This window comes from Melospiza melodia, chromosome 5, assembly GCF_035770615.1.
Source record: "Melospiza melodia melodia isolate bMelMel2 chromosome 5, bMelMel2.pri, whole genome shotgun sequence".
In the NCBI taxonomy this organism is placed as follows: Eukaryota; Metazoa; Chordata; class Aves; order Passeriformes; family Passerellidae; genus Melospiza; species Melospiza melodia.
In genome coordinates, this window is record NC_086198.1 from 82,357,684 (window position 1) to 82,379,062 (window position 21,379).

At 40.6% G+C, this 21,379-nt stretch overlaps 1 protein-coding gene across 1 annotated transcript in view; it reads right to left on the minus strand.

Moving 5' to 3' along the window:
* FBXL5 (F-box and leucine rich repeat protein 5) overlaps positions 1-17,655 on the minus strand; it is a 34,007-nt gene extending 16,352 nt beyond the window's left edge. Inside the window, exons 1-5 of the mRNA XM_063157661.1 lie at positions 17,509-17,655; positions 5,856-6,071; positions 4,080-4,175; positions 3,109-3,292; positions 678-860 (exon numbers count right to left, since the gene is read on the minus strand). Of these exons, the coding sequence (XP_063013731.1) occupies positions 678-860; positions 3,109-3,292; positions 4,080-4,175; positions 5,856-6,071; positions 17,509-17,646 (817 nt within the window). The 5' untranslated portion in view covers positions 17,647-17,655. The remainder of the gene's footprint in view (positions 1-677; positions 861-3,108; positions 3,293-4,079; positions 4,176-5,855; positions 6,072-17,508) is intronic.
* Between the last annotated feature and the right edge of the window lie 3,724 nt (positions 17,656-21,379).

A 21,379-nucleotide genomic window follows, 5' to 3' on the forward strand; every position in this document is an offset into this window, starting at 1 on the left:
CTGATGACTTGTAACTGGCCTCACTGGAATACAGAGTATTTTGTCTATTTGAACAGGTACTTTTGCAAAGGTCATACTTCTCAATAGGAAATTCTAATTAACAGAAGAGTTTGAGGGAAAAAAGTTTTAAAAAAACACTTACTGCAGTAGAAATTAAAGTAATATACCTAAAGAATCAATAGTAAAACTAAACATTTATTCCATTTTCTTTGAAGCTTAACTAGATTGTGAGGAAACATTAGAACTCCAATTATTTTAAACTTCCTCTCTGCAGTTATGCATTTCATTTTTACCTAGTAACCTAAGAAAATAATTTTACTGACATAAGTGTAACAGCAGCATTTATAATTCAAAACTCCTTAGATTATTTAATAATTCAGAAGTTGTATTAGTAAACATATTATCAGCATTCATACAAGCAAAAAAGGTGGGGTTTTACCTCAGTTTTCTAGGTAAGGTGGATGCAAAATGTGCTCAGGAGTTTCAATCAAGACAACTTCTAGTTTCTTAATTCTACAAGATTGATGTATGTTTTGGGGATTTTTAACATTCAATCAAGTTTCAGGACACTATCCTTGTCACTTGCTCAGCTGCCAGGATCAGCCTATACTAAAACACTCTTTTTTTCAGGCCCAAAAATTCTGATAATTGATGTGTTTCCAATACATGGGACTTACCTCTGGCCCAGCGAACAGGGTAAAGATGCTTCCACAGAGATCCAGTTTTAGCCAACTGTGACCATTCAGTGCTTACTTGACTACACTGACATAACTCTTGGGGATTAAGGTAACTGAAAATGGTCACCATTACTTCAGGAGGGAGATTAGTAATATTTGTGGTGTGCCCTGTTACTTCGGTTTCTGAAATACAGAAAGCACGTGTTAATTGAAGCACAGCCTCACAGCTTTAAGAACAGCAGTGCAACTCACATTTTGACTTGAAAACCAAAAGTCAAAAAATGTGTCTGAAAAAATTTTAACAACTGTTAAAGATAGGTATTGGTTTGGCTTTAAAAAGCTTTCACTGTAATGAAACACCTTGAACAACAACAACAAACCAGGCTCAGTTTTCTGTTTGCCACTTTCTCATCTGGCTCATTCATTCAAAAAAAAAAAAAAGTAAATTAATGCTACTCAACCACAGAAAGATGAAAGCCATACCTGCTATAAATGAAATGCTTTAAGAAAAATGCCTTCTGTTGCAGATGGTATCTGTACCTGGTCTGCCACATTCCCAGGAAACAGTACTAGCACGCAGAACCTACCAGCTGGGACCACTCTCGCTGGAAGCACTCAGCCTCTTGACTGGGACACAGAAAAGTTCATGCTCAACTCTTGGCACCTGCCTTCAATTTTATTTCTAGCTTTAGCTGCTTAGCATTGACAATTTTAACTTCTGAATGGTGATGAGCCATTCAGGCTGTAAAGTAATAAATATTAAGATGAGATAATGCTAAGTACTAGGTGAGAGACTAAAATTTGACCACTGTAATTAATACTTCAATGGACAGCAGTAGGAACTATTTCCAACAGCTCTCCCTGATCACCATACTGCAAAGACAGCTGCAAACTATATAAAATAACAAATTCAGAGCTTTGGTTAGTGAGGCCTTTGGCTGTTTTAAGAGATTTTTAATGGTTTTTTTCAGAAAAATTTGCTTGAAAAAAGTATTTCTAAAGTAGTTTCCAGGAGTCCTTTGAAAGAGAAGGCTTTACTAATAGTGGAGTTTTACTTCTAAAGTGCCTAGAACTTTTACAGAGAGAGAAGCATTGGATTTTTGTTTTGCAGAGAAGCTCCAAAAGTGAGCATAATGTAAACTTTACCATGTCATAAGCTATTGCTACTTCAAAAAATATAATTAAATACTGCTTCACTTATGAATCAATGTATTTATTTGTACAACTAGCATGTTGCTGCATGAATTACAGAGAATTTTGCAGGAAAATACAGTTAAGCCTGCACAGGACTGCAAGCTATTTTACTTTCTTCTCTTTCTTAAAAATTAATGAAAAACACATATTCTCCTCTCCCAAAGCCTGAAACACAATGATTGCAGAATTACTGTCCCCAAACTGCTATTCCAGCTAGATTTAACAGCAAGTAATGCCACAAAGCTACGTCTGTCACATTCATCTGTTAAGACTCAATAGTATTTCACAGAATGGACCATGATCTTTTCTGAAGGCTTCACCTGGAGGGCAGAAAACGACCAGTTGAGTAGTTCAGAGAAGTCAAGTTTTATCAAGAAAATCTGATACACAGTAATTAGTCAAGTTTTTCTAAAGAGAGCAGCACATCTTATCAATATCACAATCTCAGCCCTTGAGAGCTTGCTCTACATATCAGACTCACACCAGCCTCACACTTTTGGTACATTAACTCCCCTTCCTTGTGGCATCAATTCTCTTTTGTTAAGAGAGAAAACTCTAAATACTGACAACTTAGGCTGATTCAGGAGTCATAAAATGAGCCTGAAGTCTACTTTAGTAGTTATTTATTCTAAGTTTCACCAGAAAAGGTAATTGGAGATAAATGCAAAGTAAGTACCCACTTTCAGAACACACATTTCCTCTCACTTATTCACATGCTGCACAGATTCATTCACTTGCATTACTCACAGATCCTTTCTCATTCCTGAGAGGCCCAGGAAAGTTAGGTAGAGGAGCTGGGAAGGTGAATGCTTTTAATCTGAAATATTGTCACTTGGGTAACTATTCTGTGTTATTAAAACATCAACAGAAAAAGCTTACAAAGCTTACAAACCAAGAAAGAAATGCAGAGTCTGGAAATAGAAAATATAATTTCAATGGAAGCATGAAATTAGAAGTTAATTACATTTTCCATCTGTTTATTGTATCAAATATTAATATGGGAGGGAAGAGAGAAGAAGACTGTTGACAACAGGTAAACAGTGAAGTACTATCTACCTTACAACCTGCCAAGATGCTCATATTAAACAACAAAGTTTCTGAAGTTTCAAAACTGGTTTGCAGATATGCCCATTCTATAAGAACTACTCTTTCTGCCCATCCATAACTAGGTACATCACTAGGTGTATTTTTAAAATAAAAACTGCAGTTTGAAAGTTACTTTAATTAGATACTTCACCTTGATCTGCCTTCTCATCCACAGAATACTTAAAGACCTTCTGAAGCTCTTCTGCTTGATTCCACTTACTGAGACCTCTGAATTCTTCAGCCTCTTTCTGTGAGCAGTGCTGAGCAATTACTTTCTTCTTAATATCTTTCAGCTCTTCATAAGTGAAGTATTCCATCAACATTGGCTGAAAAACCTAACACAAAGGAAAAAGGGAAAATCTGGTGCTGACAGAAATAGTCAATAATGCTACACAGATCTACCAAAACGGAATTTCCTGTTTCAAATTCTCTCAAAGTAAGACATGTAATGCCTTAAGGGAACCTAAGGACAGGACCATGGAAATTTTAAATTCTAACTCTCTCCTTTCTGACAGAACACAGCACAGTATCAGGCAAGTTGTTTTAATTGTTTTCCCCACCAGAATAAGGAAGGGATTAAAGTTGTTTAACCTATATAACTTATCAAGGTACTCACATGGAAGGCAAAGTGAAAAGGAAGAAAAACATGAGAAAAGACTTCTCATGGACAGACTTGAGAAGATGCTTCCCAGTTTTTGGATACCCATAAATCACCAGACTGGCAGTACTAGTCTGTGTTTCAAATATAGGTCAGAAGCTGTTTGGGAGTGTCAGTTTGAGTCATGAAGCACTGGTTTACAGGACGTCTCTTTTCTCATTTAAGTTCTGCTACATATCCATTTAAACTACTTGCTGCAAACAATCCTAGCCCCAATGGACTTCTGTTATCAATTTTTTTAAGAATTAGAATTTCAGCATAAACTTCCTATATTCTCAGTTTCAGAACATGTCACTTTTCAGTCAGAGTACTGAAAAATGACACCACAGTCTTGAATGTGAATTAGCATAGCAATAAAAACAGAGAACTGAAAAACCAATGAACCTCTGAGCCAGCTGTCCCTATTCAGTTATTCCAAACTCCAAGGAAGGTCTTCATCACATTTGAAGAAAATCTTTACCTACCTCCTCTTCCTCTTTCATATGAGGAAGGAAATCCCTGGTAAAGGCCTCCAATCTCTCCTTCAGCTGTTTGGCATAGTTTAGCTGTTCATATTCGTTCTGAGAAGAAAGCAAAGACTTAATGGTTACCCAATCTCATCCAGTCATCCAAGGATTGAACTGTCCAATAAAGCAGTGCTTCAAAGGAAAGCCCATTATGCCCTTCCCATGCATGCAGCAGGTTTGCCCTATTTCATGGTGAGAATGTGTTTACTTAATGATGCTGACACTGTACTGGCCTGTTAACAGGCAGAGCAAAGGTCTCATTTATTGTCTTAGCATACCTGAATTCATTTCTCTAATCCCATTTTTACTTTGAAGCAAAGACTGAAATCTGCCAATCTACAATCACACAAAGTTCAAAGTAGTAGCAGACTAATTTAAGTATTTGCATGGTTTGTATATAAAGTGTTCTATGATAAAACAGCTCTACTTGACCTTTTAACTGACTACATTTTACCTTAGTTATTCTAAAATTCTAACTTCCAAATTATAATCAAAATTTACAGTCAGGCTTGCTATATAGATTTTTACTTTGGAAATGGAAAGAACTCTTAAATAAAGATGTAACTGACTTGTAAACATTAATCCAACCTCATGTATAAATCTGTTAAGAGTACTCTCTGAGTCACTAGTAAGAAGCTGGTTCTGAAATCTGCCCAGTAATTGCAACATACTGAAGTTCCTTCTAACTCTTACTGTGAATGTTGTTTTTCTTTTCAAGCATCTACAACATCAAGAAATCCTGACTATTACAGAGACAAGATTAAGCCATCAGTTTAAATTAGCCACTGAGGAGATCTGGTTTTGCACACTTAAGAAATCAAGTAGCAGAATAACACTAGCATCCTATCAGAGAAGGTGAAACACAAAGCCAAGTGTTCAATTTCCTTCTTTCCTCCATTTCCTGATTAGTTAATGGACACAAAACAAAATTTAAGATTTATTATGCATAGGGGAAAAATCATTTGTAGGGTTCCCAAGTCAAAATGAGGCTTAGACTGTAAAACTGAGTCAATCAACTCCATATTTAGTATTTTTCTTACTGAAAATCTGTACCACACATACTAGAAATGTAATGTGGGATGTCAAACTGGAGACTATAGTTCTTACAGGGCAGGAAGGAGGAGTTGAGTTGGGTACCCCAAGAGAAAGACATGGAAGAATTCAAGAAAAATTCTACTGGAGCAGAACTTAGAGATAAGTCACTGTCAAAAAAGCCAGATGCAGAAATAATATTTAGAGTTCTTTGATGACTAGACTACTAACAGGACTGCTGAGCCACAGATTACAGGAAGGAGTATATGAGTCACAGAATAAAACAATGCTGCTTTTTTCTGTAAGTCTGGGAATCATCTCCACTTGTGACAACAATCACAAAAAAAAAGATCCTCAAGGTTTCCTAACTAATTAAGAAAACCCTATTATTTCTATAGCCAGGAACTTCTGAACAATTAGTCAAACAGTCTTTATATTTGAAACTTTCCTGCTATCTCTCCAAAACACCTCAAATTATATGGTGAAGACTGTCTGTCACAAAACACATCTCTGAAAAGACTTTTTAGGAGAAACTTAGTAATTGTGGTGAATGGCAAAAGAATTTGTGTTTCGGACTAGAAATAAAAGTTTCTTCTTCCTCATTAGTTTCATTCATAAAGAATATGAAGAAGAGCCAAGGCAAACTCATATGTAATCACAGCATGTTTTCCTCAGGTCACAAATCTCTCACAGCCTACTCACCTTGACATTCTTTAGCCCCTTCTCAAACAGGCTAAGCATCTCGGAGAGTTTGTTGTCCGAGTGCACGTTGTACACGGTCCGGCTGCGCTGCTGAAGCAAACCAATGATACACTCATTTTCAATCTGCTCGTGCATCTTAAATTCCTTGAATGTAGCATAAAGGGATTGCAGCAGAGCCCGAAAATCATTGTTGTTGGAGAAGTTGGTCTTGGAAAGCTAGGAAAAAGAAAAGTTCATAAAAAAACAATAAAAATCATGTCAAACTCAAATCCTTAGAACAGGCATCAGCTCCAAAGAATTCATCACTTCCCTTACTAATAAAAGGTAAACACCGTCAGTTTTTAACATAAAACAAAGCCATTAAAATCAAAGTTATATTTAAGCAACATAAACTAAATCTTGTGAAACACTGAGGTAAACAAATGTAGAAAGATTTCCTGGCAGAAGTCAATGCAATCTCCCCAGCCCAGCAGATCCCTGACAGGACCTTTCCCAATGCACATTTCTGTCCCTACCAAAAAGCCATTTACAGACCCCTGAGCCCATCCTTAGGCATGTACTACCCATAAGGAACATTGACTCCTACCAGTGAATACAAACTACATTAGCTGCTGGAGAAGGTTCCCAATGGAGCAAAACCCAACAAATCAAGAGATCAAAATTCTAGGTAATACAGTAATGCCATTTTTACATGTGTACAGTTACCATCAGCAATAATACATTTAAAAGTTGCATTTTTCTTCAGTGAATGCAGAAAACCAGAGACTTTTCCATTCTTATGCTTTATTCCAAGTGCAGCTGAAAGAATCATAGCCTACAGCAGTAGTAGGCTACAAGACCAAGCACTCTAAAAGTAGACTGCAATTCAGAAAACAAGCTACCACAATATTCAAAAGTGGCTTACCTACATAGACTCTGGAATCTATGAGTTTTACAAGAAATGGGAATCTGAGACATACGTATTAGTTACATCAAAAACAACTACAAAGTGAGATATGCAAAACTTTTTTTCATTAAAAACCCCTAAATGTACTTACTCATTGTGACATTGCATTGCCACTTCATGGCAGGCACCAGCAAAATGCAACTGAAACATGCTGGACACCTGCCAAATCCTTATGCAACTCCAAGTCAGCTGTGCATACTGTACATGACATGCTGTACATATGAGTAAAATGACTCTCACTATGGGAAGAGAAAGTTACTTAGCCCCAGAAGTCAGAAAACACAAGTGAGGCTTAAGAGCGGTTTTTAGTTTTTCTTTTATTTCCAATACTCCTTAGACCAATTACTGACAGAAGTCAGAAAAAATTGATGTCTGTAACACACTGTTAGGATTTGAAGCATATGTTGTGCTGTATTCCTAATGAGGAAAGATTTTGGCTTCAAAGGCCATTTCAATCCCCCACTAGGCCCAGAGAACGCAGCCCTAGAAGCAGTCAGTGGCACTTCATGAAACTGAGGGCTTGACTTTCTGCACTGAAAAGCAGAAGGCTGAGCCAGCACAGGCAAAGGGCACAGAAACAACTCCTCAGGACAGGCTCCTCGCCTCCCAGCACCTGTGGGTAACATCTCAATAACTAACTGGGGTTTCTCAGGTGCCATTTCCTTTGATTAATTAAGGACAGTGTTGATATAGTTCATTCTACCCATAAGGATCCACAAAGTGATTGAAGGCAATCTCCAAAAACCCTTTTCCCTCCAAGAATCCCACGTGCTCCCAAATGCTTAGCACTTTGATTGACTTAAAAAATGTAAACAAGACTGCTGAAGTGGGTTAACAGGAAGGTTCCACAAATCTGCTGTATTCTGCTGTTGGCTTTAAAAACAAATCATGAAATTGTTTCTGATAAAAAACTAGAATCTTATCATCTTGACTCAAAGCCTTTTCAAGACTCAAAATGTTCTGTTGAATCTACCTATTGTCATCCACAGATCAGGAATAAATAAATAATCTCTTTGTGCATGGAATTTAAGAATGCCTGTTAGAAATGGATTGTTGTAGAAGCCACTGTAGCATGAAGCACTTGTATATTCACCTCTGCTACTGAGGCTTCCAGCAGATATCCAACAGATTAGGACTTATGGAGAGGATATTGAAGTTCAGTAACTATACTTGAATCAGAAATCACTGCATTAAAAAGGTCAGCCAAAGCTGAGAACAACTGGCTTTTCAAAGGACATGTAGCCTAGCAACAAAGTCACTTGGTCAGACCTATAATTTCATTACCAGGATTGATGAAGTCTCCTGATAGGGGACCAAGATTATTAACAGACAGCAGCTACTCCATTCCAAGGTCCACTTTTCACCAACTCTAACAAGGAAAACTAGTGCAGGAGTTTAGCAGGGCAAGTAGAAAAATCCCACACCCCCAAATTCAAAGAGAGAATGGCAAGGAAGAGGAAATGGACTGTATAATGGATTTTTTTTTTGACTTATCAAAAATATAAAGCACGGCACATGTGAGAACCCTGAACAGGCTTAAAACACACAGCACTAAACCACAGCCCTCAGTGCTCAAGAAACTTGGGAACTTTCTGGGCTTGTGAAGACATTACATTTAAACAGCTGTACCTTACAGCACAACTGGTTTTGTGTTTGGAATGCAAACTCTAACTGAGGAGCAGTACCACAAGAGCAACAGTTTCAGTGGCTCCTGAAATTCAGAATTATTCACAACCCAAACAGCCTGAGCAACCATCCAAACAACACTCCGTCCTTTGTACTGCAATGTCTGTTTGAAACACTTCAGAGACTTATGGCTGATACAGGCATTGTCTAGAAGTAGCCAGGAGCTTTTAAATTTACTTTATTTATTAAACTTTTATTTAAAGAAAATAAATGATGCAATTAAAGCATAGCCAGACTTGAAAAATCTCTGTAGCTCAGACAAGTATAAGCCAGCTTCAGTTGAGTGTCCACCTTATTGGACTATAACAGAGCCATTAACATGGTCAAGGTGAATGTACAGACTTGTAGCAAACATTCATCTTTCCTTACTAAAACACACTGTTTAATTTTTGTGCTTTAAGAACAAGATACCAATCCTGGCAATACTAACAGCAATTGCTCTTTAGACAGTGCTTCACGTTCACAACACTCAACTGAAATAACTCCACCCTCAACTCTTGCATCTCCCTCATGGCTTTAGTGCTTTCATTAAAAAAAAGTGAAACTTTCTATCTGATGAAGACATAGACATGTCTATCCAAAATATTGTGAATAAATAAGGAAGCTCAAAACTGCTAATTAAATAACCAAACAAAACACAGTATTTAACTTGGTTTCTGGAAGTGTTTTACACATGTGCCAACATGGAAAAATGTCTTCTTAGAAGAAGGAAATTAATTTTCCAGCAATGTTAGTTTACAGTGAGTAAATTGAAACAGTTTTTTCCTATTAACTATGCCAAAAATACATTTAAGGAGTGAAAAATGTTTGCTTCTTCCTTCCAAGCATACTATGAACCAACAAGGAGAAAGCAGCAAAGAGGAATAAAGAAAAAGTACACTGCTCTTATCAGACCAGCACAGCCATAAGCTTATGCTGCATGCTAACATTCCCAGTTACAAGTATCTCTATTCCCAACTACAAGCTGGAAAACAACAAAAATTTGAGGAAGGAGAATAGGAGCAAAAAAATTTATTTTTCCACTCTCCCTACAGATTTCACTAATTTAAAATGGAATATTTTCTCAAGGTTAAAAAGTTTAATGTGGCTACATATTCACAAGCTGCTTAATTTCAAATGAAATTTTTCGCTATAAGCACATGAATTGTGAACAACCACTAACCTTAAAAATTCAGTCTGGAAGCTAAAAAATTGAAGGCATTTTTTCTTCCTGGTCTTCTTGATCAATTGTTCATTTTTATGTGTCATCCCAAGTTACATTTTTGAGAGGTCATTCCTCTATATTCTGTTTTCTGTGTATAACCACATCAAGACAATCAGCTGATAGCCATAGGAGATGAAATAAAAGATATACTATTCCTGATAATCAATGTAGAGTGGAGTTCTACCACTAGTTAACTAATTAGATTTAAAACTAATTTAAAAATAATAAAATATTTTTCATTATGGAGCTGATAGACCATTCCAATTAAAAGAAAAAAGATATCACAATAATTATCAGGAAAGTTTTTCACCCACAAGGTGGCTGGGAACTGGAACAGGCTCCACAAGGAAGTGCTCACAACACCAAACCTGACAGAGTTCAAGAAGCTTTTGGACAACGCTGTCAGGCACATGGTGTGACTCTTGGGGTTGGCATTCTTGCACAAGGCCAAGAATTAGCTTAATGATCCTGACGGGTCCCTTCCAACTCAGAATACTCAGAATTATCCTATTCTACCATTCTATGAAAGAAACCAACTGATTTTTAGAATAGAATAGCACCAGGAGAAAAAAGGAGCAGGCATTACCAGCCAGCTGTATCTTTTCACTGTTACATTCTAAGATATTAGCACTCTGCACATGCAGTAGCACTAAAATTCAAAGGACAAACCCGGACTCTGCAAAGGCATTTATCTCAATTCCAGGCACAATAAAATGGAGGAACAAAATCTATAACAAGGTGTGCTTGTGTCAACAGCAAGAGCATGTGGTTTCATGTTATAGTTAATCTGCTGGAAATGAGGGCGTGGGCATGGAGCAGGAAACACACCGAGGGAGCTGCCCTGCCTCTGACTGCACATTGCTGCTGCTTCCCTCAAGATGTGCTGGCAATCATGCAGCTGCACCATGAATCCCTCTGGTGAACTGATCCAGGGAGGAGCTCTGCCTTTTACTGGGTTCATTCTTCACCAGGCTGGAGCACTGGTAACACCCAGTTACAAGCCATGTCCTACTTAGGAACCCCCAAGAAGTTCAGCTGATATTGTCCCCAAGGAAGAACTCAGGTGCTGAGGTAGCCAAGCCAAGAGAATGGCTGTCCTCAGTGTCACCTCTCCTTGGCTTGCTCTTTATGTGAAACAGTAAGAGAATTAGCTAAACTGCTCCACACTCCCACCCCTTTATGTGCGTGAAGCCTTAAACCAGGGGAGAAATCAGTTTTCCACCCTGGGCACTTATCTTGGCAATGGGTCAACCCAAAATAATAGCAATTATTTAAGCAGGAAGGACAGAATGTGGCAGAACTCAACAAGAAATCCAAAGCTTTCCCATGCCCTTTTTTCTGATGTTGTCTTCTCAATGCCACCCCGTCCTCTGTGTAATCTTCTAGCTGTTTTGCAGCATCACTAAAGTCTTGAAGTTGCTTTTTAAAAAACCCAACTACTCAAATAAAAAAAACCCAAACCAAACAAAAAGCCCCACAAACCAAAACCAACCAAGAAAGAGCACAGAAGATTCAGGCACACAGAATTACAGAATTATTTTGTTTTCAAAGAACACTGGCAACAGGGAAGGTGAAACCTCATATTCTATTTTCAAAGGCTAAGATCAAGCTGATAAATGCCAAACATCAGCACAGTGAAAAAACCTCCTGTATTTCCATTTTCATTGGTTTATTCCATATCAGTGTCTTGTACTATATCCACAGTCAATTTTGTCTAATGAACACCTATAGATGAGGTTTTGAATCATGAAGAGCATTTCACAATGAGATCTGAATTACAACATGGGACTAACTCAACCAAGATTTTCAGTGATGCAATTGCTACAAATGTCAGATCCTCTTGGGGTTCACAGTAGAAAGCACAGCCCAAAATGCATTGATAAAATCAGCTAAGCCTCTTTCACCATGTGATTTCCACAGGCAGAAGCTCACCAAGGCTGGAAGAAAAAAGGATATCACCAGGTCTGTAGAGAAGAAACAAGCAAAAAAAAATTTAAAACCAATTAAAAAGCTACTAAATATATGAGCTACAAGGACCTTGAATGAAATCATGATGAACACTTGCAACTATGCTGTTATTTATCTACCTGTGTCACACTATTCTACATGCCATGGAAGACTTCTTTCCTGGTTTATACCCTCAAGGATACAGGTTCCTACTAAGACCTGCTCTTCTGGCCCTCTGCAAGGTCATACCTGAAGCCCCAGGAGTGAAATCTCCCACTGCAGTAACTCACAAAACAGAACCAGAGCAAAAGTGTCTTTGCACCTCTGCACCAGTGTGACTCCACGTTCCTAACACAAAGGTGAACACGGGAAAAATTCACCACCCCAGTTTAATCCATCTTGGGCACTAACTGTGAAAGCAAAAAGCCAAGTCTCAACAATTACACCTTGCAGTATTTAATCAGTTAAAGCATATTCTAGGATAGCTGCACAAAACCTGTACTAACACTGATACACACCAATTACAGTTCCTCAGTCCCTGGATTTTTAGAAGACATCAGTTTCTTTCTTTCTTCTTTTTTTTTTCTTGTAACACAGAACAGGAGAGAATAACTTGTTGCAAAAAGGACAAAGGTGGGTTGTTACTGCTCTCCAGAGCAGACTGGGAGAGAGGATGAAAAATCAGAGCAGTATGTGAAAGGTGAACAGAAAACTTTTTTCATATAATGCTGGGGCAAAAATAGTTCATAAGCAATTACTTGGGAGAAAAAACTGCTACCATGTCTGGCAGGCAAAAAAAGATATAAAAGAATCTGCTAAGTAAGAAAAAATAGGTGTTTTGATAGACAAAATTAAATAAACAATGAGAAGGTAGCAACAAGTGCTGGAAGTGTCCAGAAAAAAAAGTGAAATTGCTGTACAGCTCTGAAAAACCTCAAGAAAGATAACTGGTACAGCTCCTGATGAAACAGACATAGACAACAAATTGCCCCTCTGTCCCTGGATGCTAATGAGGAGATTTAATTTCCTACTATCAATGAAGGAATTTCCTTCCATCTTTTGCCTGCAGTGAAAGCACAGTCTGCCTAAGTCTGCAGATTTACCAGGACTAAACACCTCAAGCAGCTCTTTCTTCCCAAACATAGGTGAAGGCAGATGCTCAATGCTACAGCACATTAATTGGGAATAACCAAAAACTATGAATTTCTAAACACACACTTATTTGAAGCAACACTGGAAAATGAATGGCAGTGTACTGAAATATTGAAAAGGGATTTCAAAAGGAGAAAAAAGCTTTACCAACTTTTTTATTAGAAACACAGATACACTTATCTTCTTGGAACATGCATTTTCTGCTCTCAAGGGCATCAAGGGAAAAACATTTCACTTTGAAACAGCAAGTCCTAAGTTAATTGGTTGAATTTTTCAGATTTCAGTCCCCCTGGCTGCCAGAAAAAGCATGATCTTGATGTGCTTATATAACGCCCTGTCCAATGCTTTACAATGCCAAATCCACTCAATTCTGAGTATTTTTCACTTCTAAATGTTTCATCACACTACAGATGACACAAGAAAATCACGAATTTAACATATGAAAACACTTCATTCTATTCAGCAGAAGCCAAAGGTAAGTGCAGGTAACTTGAACAAAGCATTTAGACTTCAAGAGGACAGAGAACAGAGATTATAAGAGAAGAAAAATGATACTTTAAGTCAACTATTTAACAGGAAAGGCAGATGACAACAGAAAAAAATAATGTCTTCTTTGCTCAAATCTGCATGAAAAAATTAACTAGGAAAAATATTTACAGCAATTAATTTTAGCAAAGAGTCAGAAGTGTAGACTAGAAAAGAAAAATACTAGTTAAATATTTATGCAAGTTGAATGCATTCAAGTCACCAGAATATGACAAAATTGATCTAAATTTCCAGGAAGAACTAGCCAAAGCAATTACTGAACCATGAGAAATAACTGCAGAGGTCTTTTGTAGAAAGATGAGGTCACGGGAGACTGGAGTCAGGCAAACAAAAGAAGGACCTTATATCCTTTTGCTCGAGCACCCAAAGGTTTCACAATAAAGCTGAGCTGTTAAAGCAGCTGTTCCCTCCTGCCATGGTTCATCTTGTTCCCTCCCATACTGACAACCTGGTTCTGGAGCTTGTTTGACCTCTTACTGAGCCAGTTTTACTGAATCACCTTTCGCTTCAGTTGCCCAGATGAACTAGCTGCTCATCAAGCAGCCAGACAAGCATGAAGGATATCATCAGCAATTAACCCTTCCAGCAGCAGCCAGTTATTACAGCCACTCAGCCACAGGATGAATCCACACCAGTTTGGAGAGGCAGACACAAGGACGTGAGAACAACCAACCAAACACCAGTACCTTCATTACAGCATTTACGAGTGCAACATTTTATGTACTCCCAAAGCACCCTAAACTTGCTGGGCAATTCTGTACCACAAAGATTTGAAAACATGCTCTGGCTGCAGTGACTCCACAAGCCAGCAGAAGTTTGAAATCCCATACTGGAAGACATGGTGTCTTGTTTCTGGGGAAGGCCTAGCCAAAATTTAAGTGCAGTCTGTAGGTAGACCAGAGTCTGCTACTTTAGTAGTCCCAATCTTGAAGCTATAAGAAGTAATAACTGGCCAGCACAGATTTGTTTAGAGAAAAGAATCTGACTTCCTTTTGATAAGACAACCAAACCACCTAAAAGGAAAATGATACATGTTACAGATCATGAGCTCTCTAAGGTTTTTGGTATTGTTTTGCCTTACAGCAAAGTAACTGAGCCTGCAGGAATTCACAGGGCAGCTCAAACACTTGCAAACAGTGCTCTCAAGCCCAAGCTACCAGTCTCCAGCCAAACCAAAATGGGATTTTCATTACCAGCTGAAATCTGTGTTTCATTTGTGACAGATACAATGCTTTCAGACACAGCTAGGAAAGCTGGTATTACACAAGTGGCACATTCTCGAGTGCAGAAAACACAAGACCATAATGCGACAACAGAGACTGGACATCAGCACGCTGACTGGGACCAGTGCACAGTGCTCCATACAGGACAGGAGCCTAATGACAAAAATGAAAGGGAATTTGAGCATCAGCCCTCAGAGAAATATGGGATTAGAGGAGCACAAAGCAAGTACACTGCTGTTAAAAAAAGAACTGCAGAACAACAAATCTGCTCTCCTCGACACCAGCGCTGTCCCGTTGTGCACAAGATTTCAGGCAAGCACAGACATAATCAGGCTGAGGTTTCACAGCAGCTTCAGTCAATGCAGCTGCTGCCTGTCACAGTCCCACTCCCTGCCTCCCACTGCCTCACTACCGATCTGACCAGGGCTTGCTGGCAGCACCACATCAACAGAAAACCTACCCTGCTTCAGAAAAAAAATGTTTTCTGCCAGTCTGGAGCCTGAGTCACCTCAAGCACTGATGGGAGCCAGAGAGGCAGGCAATCATAACAGCAGCAGTCAGATAGCTTAAACTGTTAGAGAATGGCAGCTTAGTTCTGACAAAAGCAACAAGTACACTGAGGTGCAGCGAGCCTGACCCACGTGATGGAGGAGAATGAATCCGTTTGCTTAAGCTAAGATGGAGGACAGGGCTACAACTGCAGATCAACACAAGATCCTTCTGCAAACGGAGAACGGTTCACTAGAGATGGGAAAACAGAATCTGCTCTATTTGTAGCAAAGATGACGTCAGGCATCAGGACAAGCATTTCAGTTATAAAGACTGCCTGCTGTAGCACTCCACTGCCTACAGGGGGGACATCCTCAGAGCACTTTAAGAATTTTCTCATCATCAGAGTAGGAGATAGATGTGGCAACAGTGTGGATCTCCTTATTAAACATAATCCTAATTACTCACATTATCCAAGTCCAGGGCAGTGTATACAATACAGGTAAAAAAGTCATTTAGGAATGCAGCAAAGGTACAGGGAGATCTTCGCTAGCAACAGCTAAAAAAAGTAGAATAACTTTCCTAAAGCACTAAACAGCTTAAATGTCCAGTTTACTGTTCTGTCTCACATGAAGTCCCGGGAGAACAAAATAAACTGTGTATCTCTGTCCTAAAGGATCATTTAAGTGCCTACGTACTTTATCCATCAGAAACAATGTAATTGTTCTCCTGAGAAGCAAAGATGGACGAGCCCATTTCACCCTCACTAACATTCGGGGGAATTTACCACATTCAGACACTAGCAGCAACTATATTACAGCATAAAGGGAACCTGATGAACACAGGTAACATGTAATTCACAAAATCAAAGAACCCTCAAGGTCAAAGTAAACTTACCAAGAGCATGGCTTTGGAGATTACAATTGCCATATAAGCAGAACTACAGACTTACCTAATTGCAGCATCTCAATCACACAAGAAAGAAATGCAAATACTGGGAGCTTTTCTGGTGCCAAGTTGACATTATAAAAAGTCACAGGCATGGCACACACCCCAAGTTCTGCAACAGGGTTAAAGGACGTAAACCTGAACACTTTAAAAAAGTGCCATTCCTTCCTGTTTGCCCTTATTCAAAAGAAAGGGGGAGCAAGAAAATTCCTGTATAAAAACTGTTAGAAAATGAAAGGCTATGAACATTACAAACTGGATAGTTTTAATAAAATTTTTCAATACTCAGGAAAACCAGTAATTGCTCCCCAGGAAGCTTTATCAGGCAAGGTAAATTTGGTCAAAACTTTGTGGGAGGCTCAACAAAAGTGACAAAAATGCCTCTCTAGGAACAAAACCCAAGCGACTACAAGATCTGGATGTTTAAATGAAACCTGTTTAGCTCTGTCAACAACACACTAAAACAGCTACCCGGAGTCAGTGGGGGTGTTTGTTTCCATTCAAATAAATTCATTCTGTTCCGATAGCACAAATTTTTCTGCCACCACAGATTAAGTTAATTGCAAATGTACTCTCAACTAAAAGGCAAAGTGAAAGAAACTACACAAGGTCTCCCCTTCTCCTGCCCCCAGACCCTGTGGTCAGCCTGCACAGTTAGCAAATCCTGCAAAAAACAGCTGTAGGTTTTCTTTAACCTGTTAGCAAATGGAAGAGGCACACGAAAGGATGTGGTGAATCGCAGAGCAGTGCAAGGTGCCATGAGGAAATCGGGAAGCATGAGCTCTCCCATGCTGCTGGCAGCAGTAAGCCATTGTAACTGCCCCTCATGGAACTTCACCGTTCTTTTCAATCTCTCTGGCCAATCTGGCTCTCCCAAACAGCCATTTATGCCCGGAGATGGGAGGCAAAACTTCTTGCAGCAGGAGTGCCGGCTGTGAAGTATTTGCCCAAAACCCTCCCACAACACTCAAAGCTGCTGCAGGGAAGTCTGCCTTTCAGGTGACACACCAGCCTTGATTACTTAACTACTCTGATGCAAGAATAAAAATTACCTTTGTCCACGAGCCAAATTACTTCTACTAAAAATAAAAGCACATACCTAGGGTACCTTTACACCACCGACCAGCAGAACGTTGTGCGCAGACCCCAAGCACGGTCCCGTGCCCCGCCTGAGTGCAAGCACGGCAAGCACGGCCGGGCCGCGCTGCCCGCGCAGGGAGCGCCAGGCCCGGGGCGGCTCAGCCGGGCTGCCCGGGCGGGGGGCGCTCCCTGCGCGGCACCGCCGCCCCTCCGCGCCGGGCCCGGCGGGACGCGGCTCCCGGCAGGGCAGCGAGGGCAGCCCCAGCCCTGCGCGGCCGGGGAGCGGCACCGGCGGCCCGTGAGGGGCTCAGGAGCCCCGCGGCAGCGCAGGGCAGAAGTTACCGGTGGGGCCGGGGCGCTGACAGCTGCGCACTCCCCAAACCCTCCCGCCCGCCCCGGGGCAGCGGTGCGGGGGCCGTCCCGGCCCGTTACCTTGTCGCAATAGAGCCCGACGAGCTGCTTCATGCGCCAGTGCGGGGCGGAGAACACGTCCACCTCCTCGGGGAAGGGAGCCATGTTCTCCCCATGGAGCCGCGCCGCGAACGGCGGCGCGAACGGCGGCGCGAGCATCCGCACCGCGCGTGCGCCCGCCCCGCGTGACCGCGCCCGCCGCCCCGCGCGTGCGCGGCTGGCCCCGCCCCTTCCCGCCAGAAGCGGCAGAGCCGGGCCTGCCTCGGCCCGGGCGGCTCCGGCCCGGCGGGTGTGCCTGTGGGATGTGCGCTGCTCGGCAGCACAGCCCTAGCTTCGTCCCTGTGGGCTGCAGTACTGCCCGACTGGAGATCCCATGCCTTGGCAAGGCCAAGGTAGCGGCTTGCGGATGTAAAAAACATTTACAGAATCAGTTAGGTTGGAAAAGAGCTCTGAGGTCATGGAGTCCAGCCCGTGACCGAGCACCTTGTCTGCTAGAGCATGGCACTGAGCGCCACGTCGCCTTTCCTTAAACACCTCCGGGGTTGGTGACTCAGTCACCTCCCTGGGCAGCCCATTCCGATGTCTAACCACCCTTCCTGTGAAGAAATTCTTGCTAATGTCCATCCTAGAGCCTTCCCTGGAGCAGTTGAAGACTGTCCTGTCCTACAGCTATTTTGCCTGCTACAGCTCCTCACACGTGTTTTGAGAGAGCACTGAGGACCCCCTTGGCATCCCCAGGCTAAACACCCCCAGCTCCCCCAGCTGCTCCTCACAGGGCTTGTGCTCTTGCCCTGCTCTGGATGGGCTCCAGCACCTCAGTGTCCTTCCTGAACTGAGGAACACAGAACTGGACACAGGATTTGCAGTGTGACCTCACCAAGAAAGGTCCTAGGAAAGCTATTTGTGTACGCTGCAGCATGGAATCTGCACCCAACCCTTTGCAGCATTTGTGCCAAACAAGTAAAGTGTGTTTGTTTAACATACGAGGCAAATGGACCAGAAACACCTGCCTGTCATACTCATCTGCTTGTGCAACATTTCAAAGTAAACAGGAACACTGCCCCAAGTTGAGATTGCACATCCATTTGACAAAAGCTGTAACTGTCAACCAACACGTAGTGTTGTAAAACTGTTGACCAGCATTGTAATGCTCAGTAAATGTCACCAAAATACTTCGTCAAACACACAATAGATGCAGCAGGCCCTTGTGACTGAAAACTGTACAAGGTCTATGTTGCAGATATTAAATGTATTAGAGCTAGCAAGGTCATAGGTGTAAGCAATTCATTGTAAATGTGTTGAAATATTTTCAGCAAAGTCACGTGAGTTTTTAGTCTGGTATTTCTCAACATACTAATGCTGGGAATAAAATGCTGGTAAAAGCAGTAAATAGTGAACTAAGCAGAAGAGCTCATGAGTGTTACTTAGCTGACACTGTGCACAATAATCTTTTTATCTCTTTATCTAAGGAAATGAGTCTTAAGCAATTGCAGAGCTAGGCATTTCCTTTTCCGTGAATCCCTTCCACCTCAAAGGACTTTTGAACACACTGACCTATTTAGCCATATTTGCAAATATGTACAAACCTTGGAAGGTTAAATTCTTACAACTTTGGTGTGGGAAAAGAAAGCAGTTACACAGGAGGGAAGAAAGGAAGGCGAAGCACAGGTGTTACACAGCTGGCTAGCCAGCACACAGCTGTGTTTACTGCTTGGCAAGTGAGCAGAGCTCTGGGCTTGGGCTGGAGCATGACTTTCACAGAGAGTGTGCCCTGGCACACAAGGGAGCAGGTGAGACCTTGTGTTACTGCTGTAGGTGACTGATGCACTGAAGACACAAACCCTTAAGAAACAATGTTTGAAGTTCATTGCTTACAGAGGAGCTTGTGAATATGAGGTCCTATTTCCAGGCCTAGAGCATGTGGCCATACAGAGTTGAGGTTTTTCAGAAATTCATGCTTGAGTAGTAGCAGAGGATTAATGTTACCATCTGTTACACCTTCCTACTGCTGGAACTTACCACTCCCAACTGATAGAAATAACAGGAGAGAACATGTTGGTTCCTCATCTTCTGGGGTTCAGAATGTAAACATTTGCTGCATTTCATGGTTGCTTGGGTTAATATTCAGTTTGTGAACTGTTACAGACATCTTTTCACTAAAAATCCTTTCTTAAGATTTTTTCCCTTCTAAGGAGCTGAGGCCTCAGAAACAAAATGTAAACACTGGTTATCTGCTGCTGTGGAATGCATCAGGTGGATTTTTGATTAGCCCATCGTGGATGTTTATAATTAATGGCCAATCAAGGCCGAGCTATCTCGGACAGAGTCTGAGAGAGCTGCCTTTTGTTATCATTCTATTCTATTCTATTCTATTCTATTCTATTCTATTCTATTCTATTCTATTCTATTCTATTCTATTCTATTCTATTCTTATCTAGCCTTCTGAGGAAACCTTTCCTTCTATTTCTTTTTAGTATAGTTACAATGTAATATGTATATATATCGTAAAATAATAGATCAAGCCTTCTGAAACATGGAGTCAACATTCTCGTCTCTTCCCTCATCCAAGAACCCCTGTGACCACAGTCACAGTGAACTACAGTATCTCCAGAGACAATATGCTGCCAATTTTCTGACTTTTCTTCATGAGCAATAACATCATCTAGGAGAGAAGGGACAGAGAGGAAGGAACGGTGATCTGCATCCACCGTGAATTGGCAGATCTCAGGAGGCAAGATGGGCAGCCAGTTTGTGGCAGTGAATTACAATACTACAAGAAAAATTACCTGATACAATTATTAAAATACTGAATTTTCATGGACTAGTTTAAGGGTTGACTTGGTAATTTTTGACAAGAATTTACAAGAATTAATGGAGAAATGATTCTGAGGAGGGATTCTTCATTAATGTAACAGAAAAAGATATCATGAGATTCAGTGACTGGAAGCTAGAAGTAGACAAGTTCAGGCCAGAGCTAAGGTTTTACTCTCAACTCTGGAACCCTGGAAATTGTTAGAATATTTAGAACAAAATATGAAATATTTAGAACAAAAATATGAACACAAATTTAAAATGGCTGTGCTGAGTCAGATCAGAGGCCCTCCTGGCCTGATGTTGTGTTTCTAGACATTGCCAGTGGGGAAGGGAAGCTTGACAGGAGCTGAAATGGGGATCCTAACAACTCTTGGATCCAGTTCCTCTGGGATGTTTTGACAGGTTGTCTATTTGTTAAGGAACTCACATCTTCTTTCCCAAGGTGCTGTGTCCTAACCAGGTGTGCACTTGGAGAAACGTTCAGTATCTGTGTGACTTCTTAACTTATACTGTATAATTTAAGCAAAAGTTCTAACCTTGATGCAAAAATCAGTGACAATTTCTGCACATTTCTCTATAGAAGATCACATCACATTCTGGTTTCTGTTAGATTTGAAATTACTGAGCAAAATTAGATTGCAGCAAAGTCAATAATAAAAGAAAATGTTCAGTGACTTCTATGATTATTGCACTCTCTAATCCTGAATCCAAAGTATTGGCTTGAAACCATTTTATTATTGTTCTGGTGCCCTATCAGCATGGACATAGAGAGGTTAGGGAGAGAAATAGGAATAAAAAGCATTAGAGAAGCAACAGGAGTAAAGTACATAATTTCCTGTATCTCCACCATATCAAGCACAACATTTCACATCCATTTCTGAGTAAATCTGAAGTAAGTCTTTCCTGAAGACTCTGCTGCAGATAGCAACCAATTGGCTATATTTCATCACATTTATAGCAGAAATCCATCATCAGGAATTTACTCAATGATTAGCCAGACTTTTCCTTCAGCAAAATCCACCAGCTGAGTACCAGTGTATCAACAGAAGTATAACACTACATGAATAAGTACACAAAA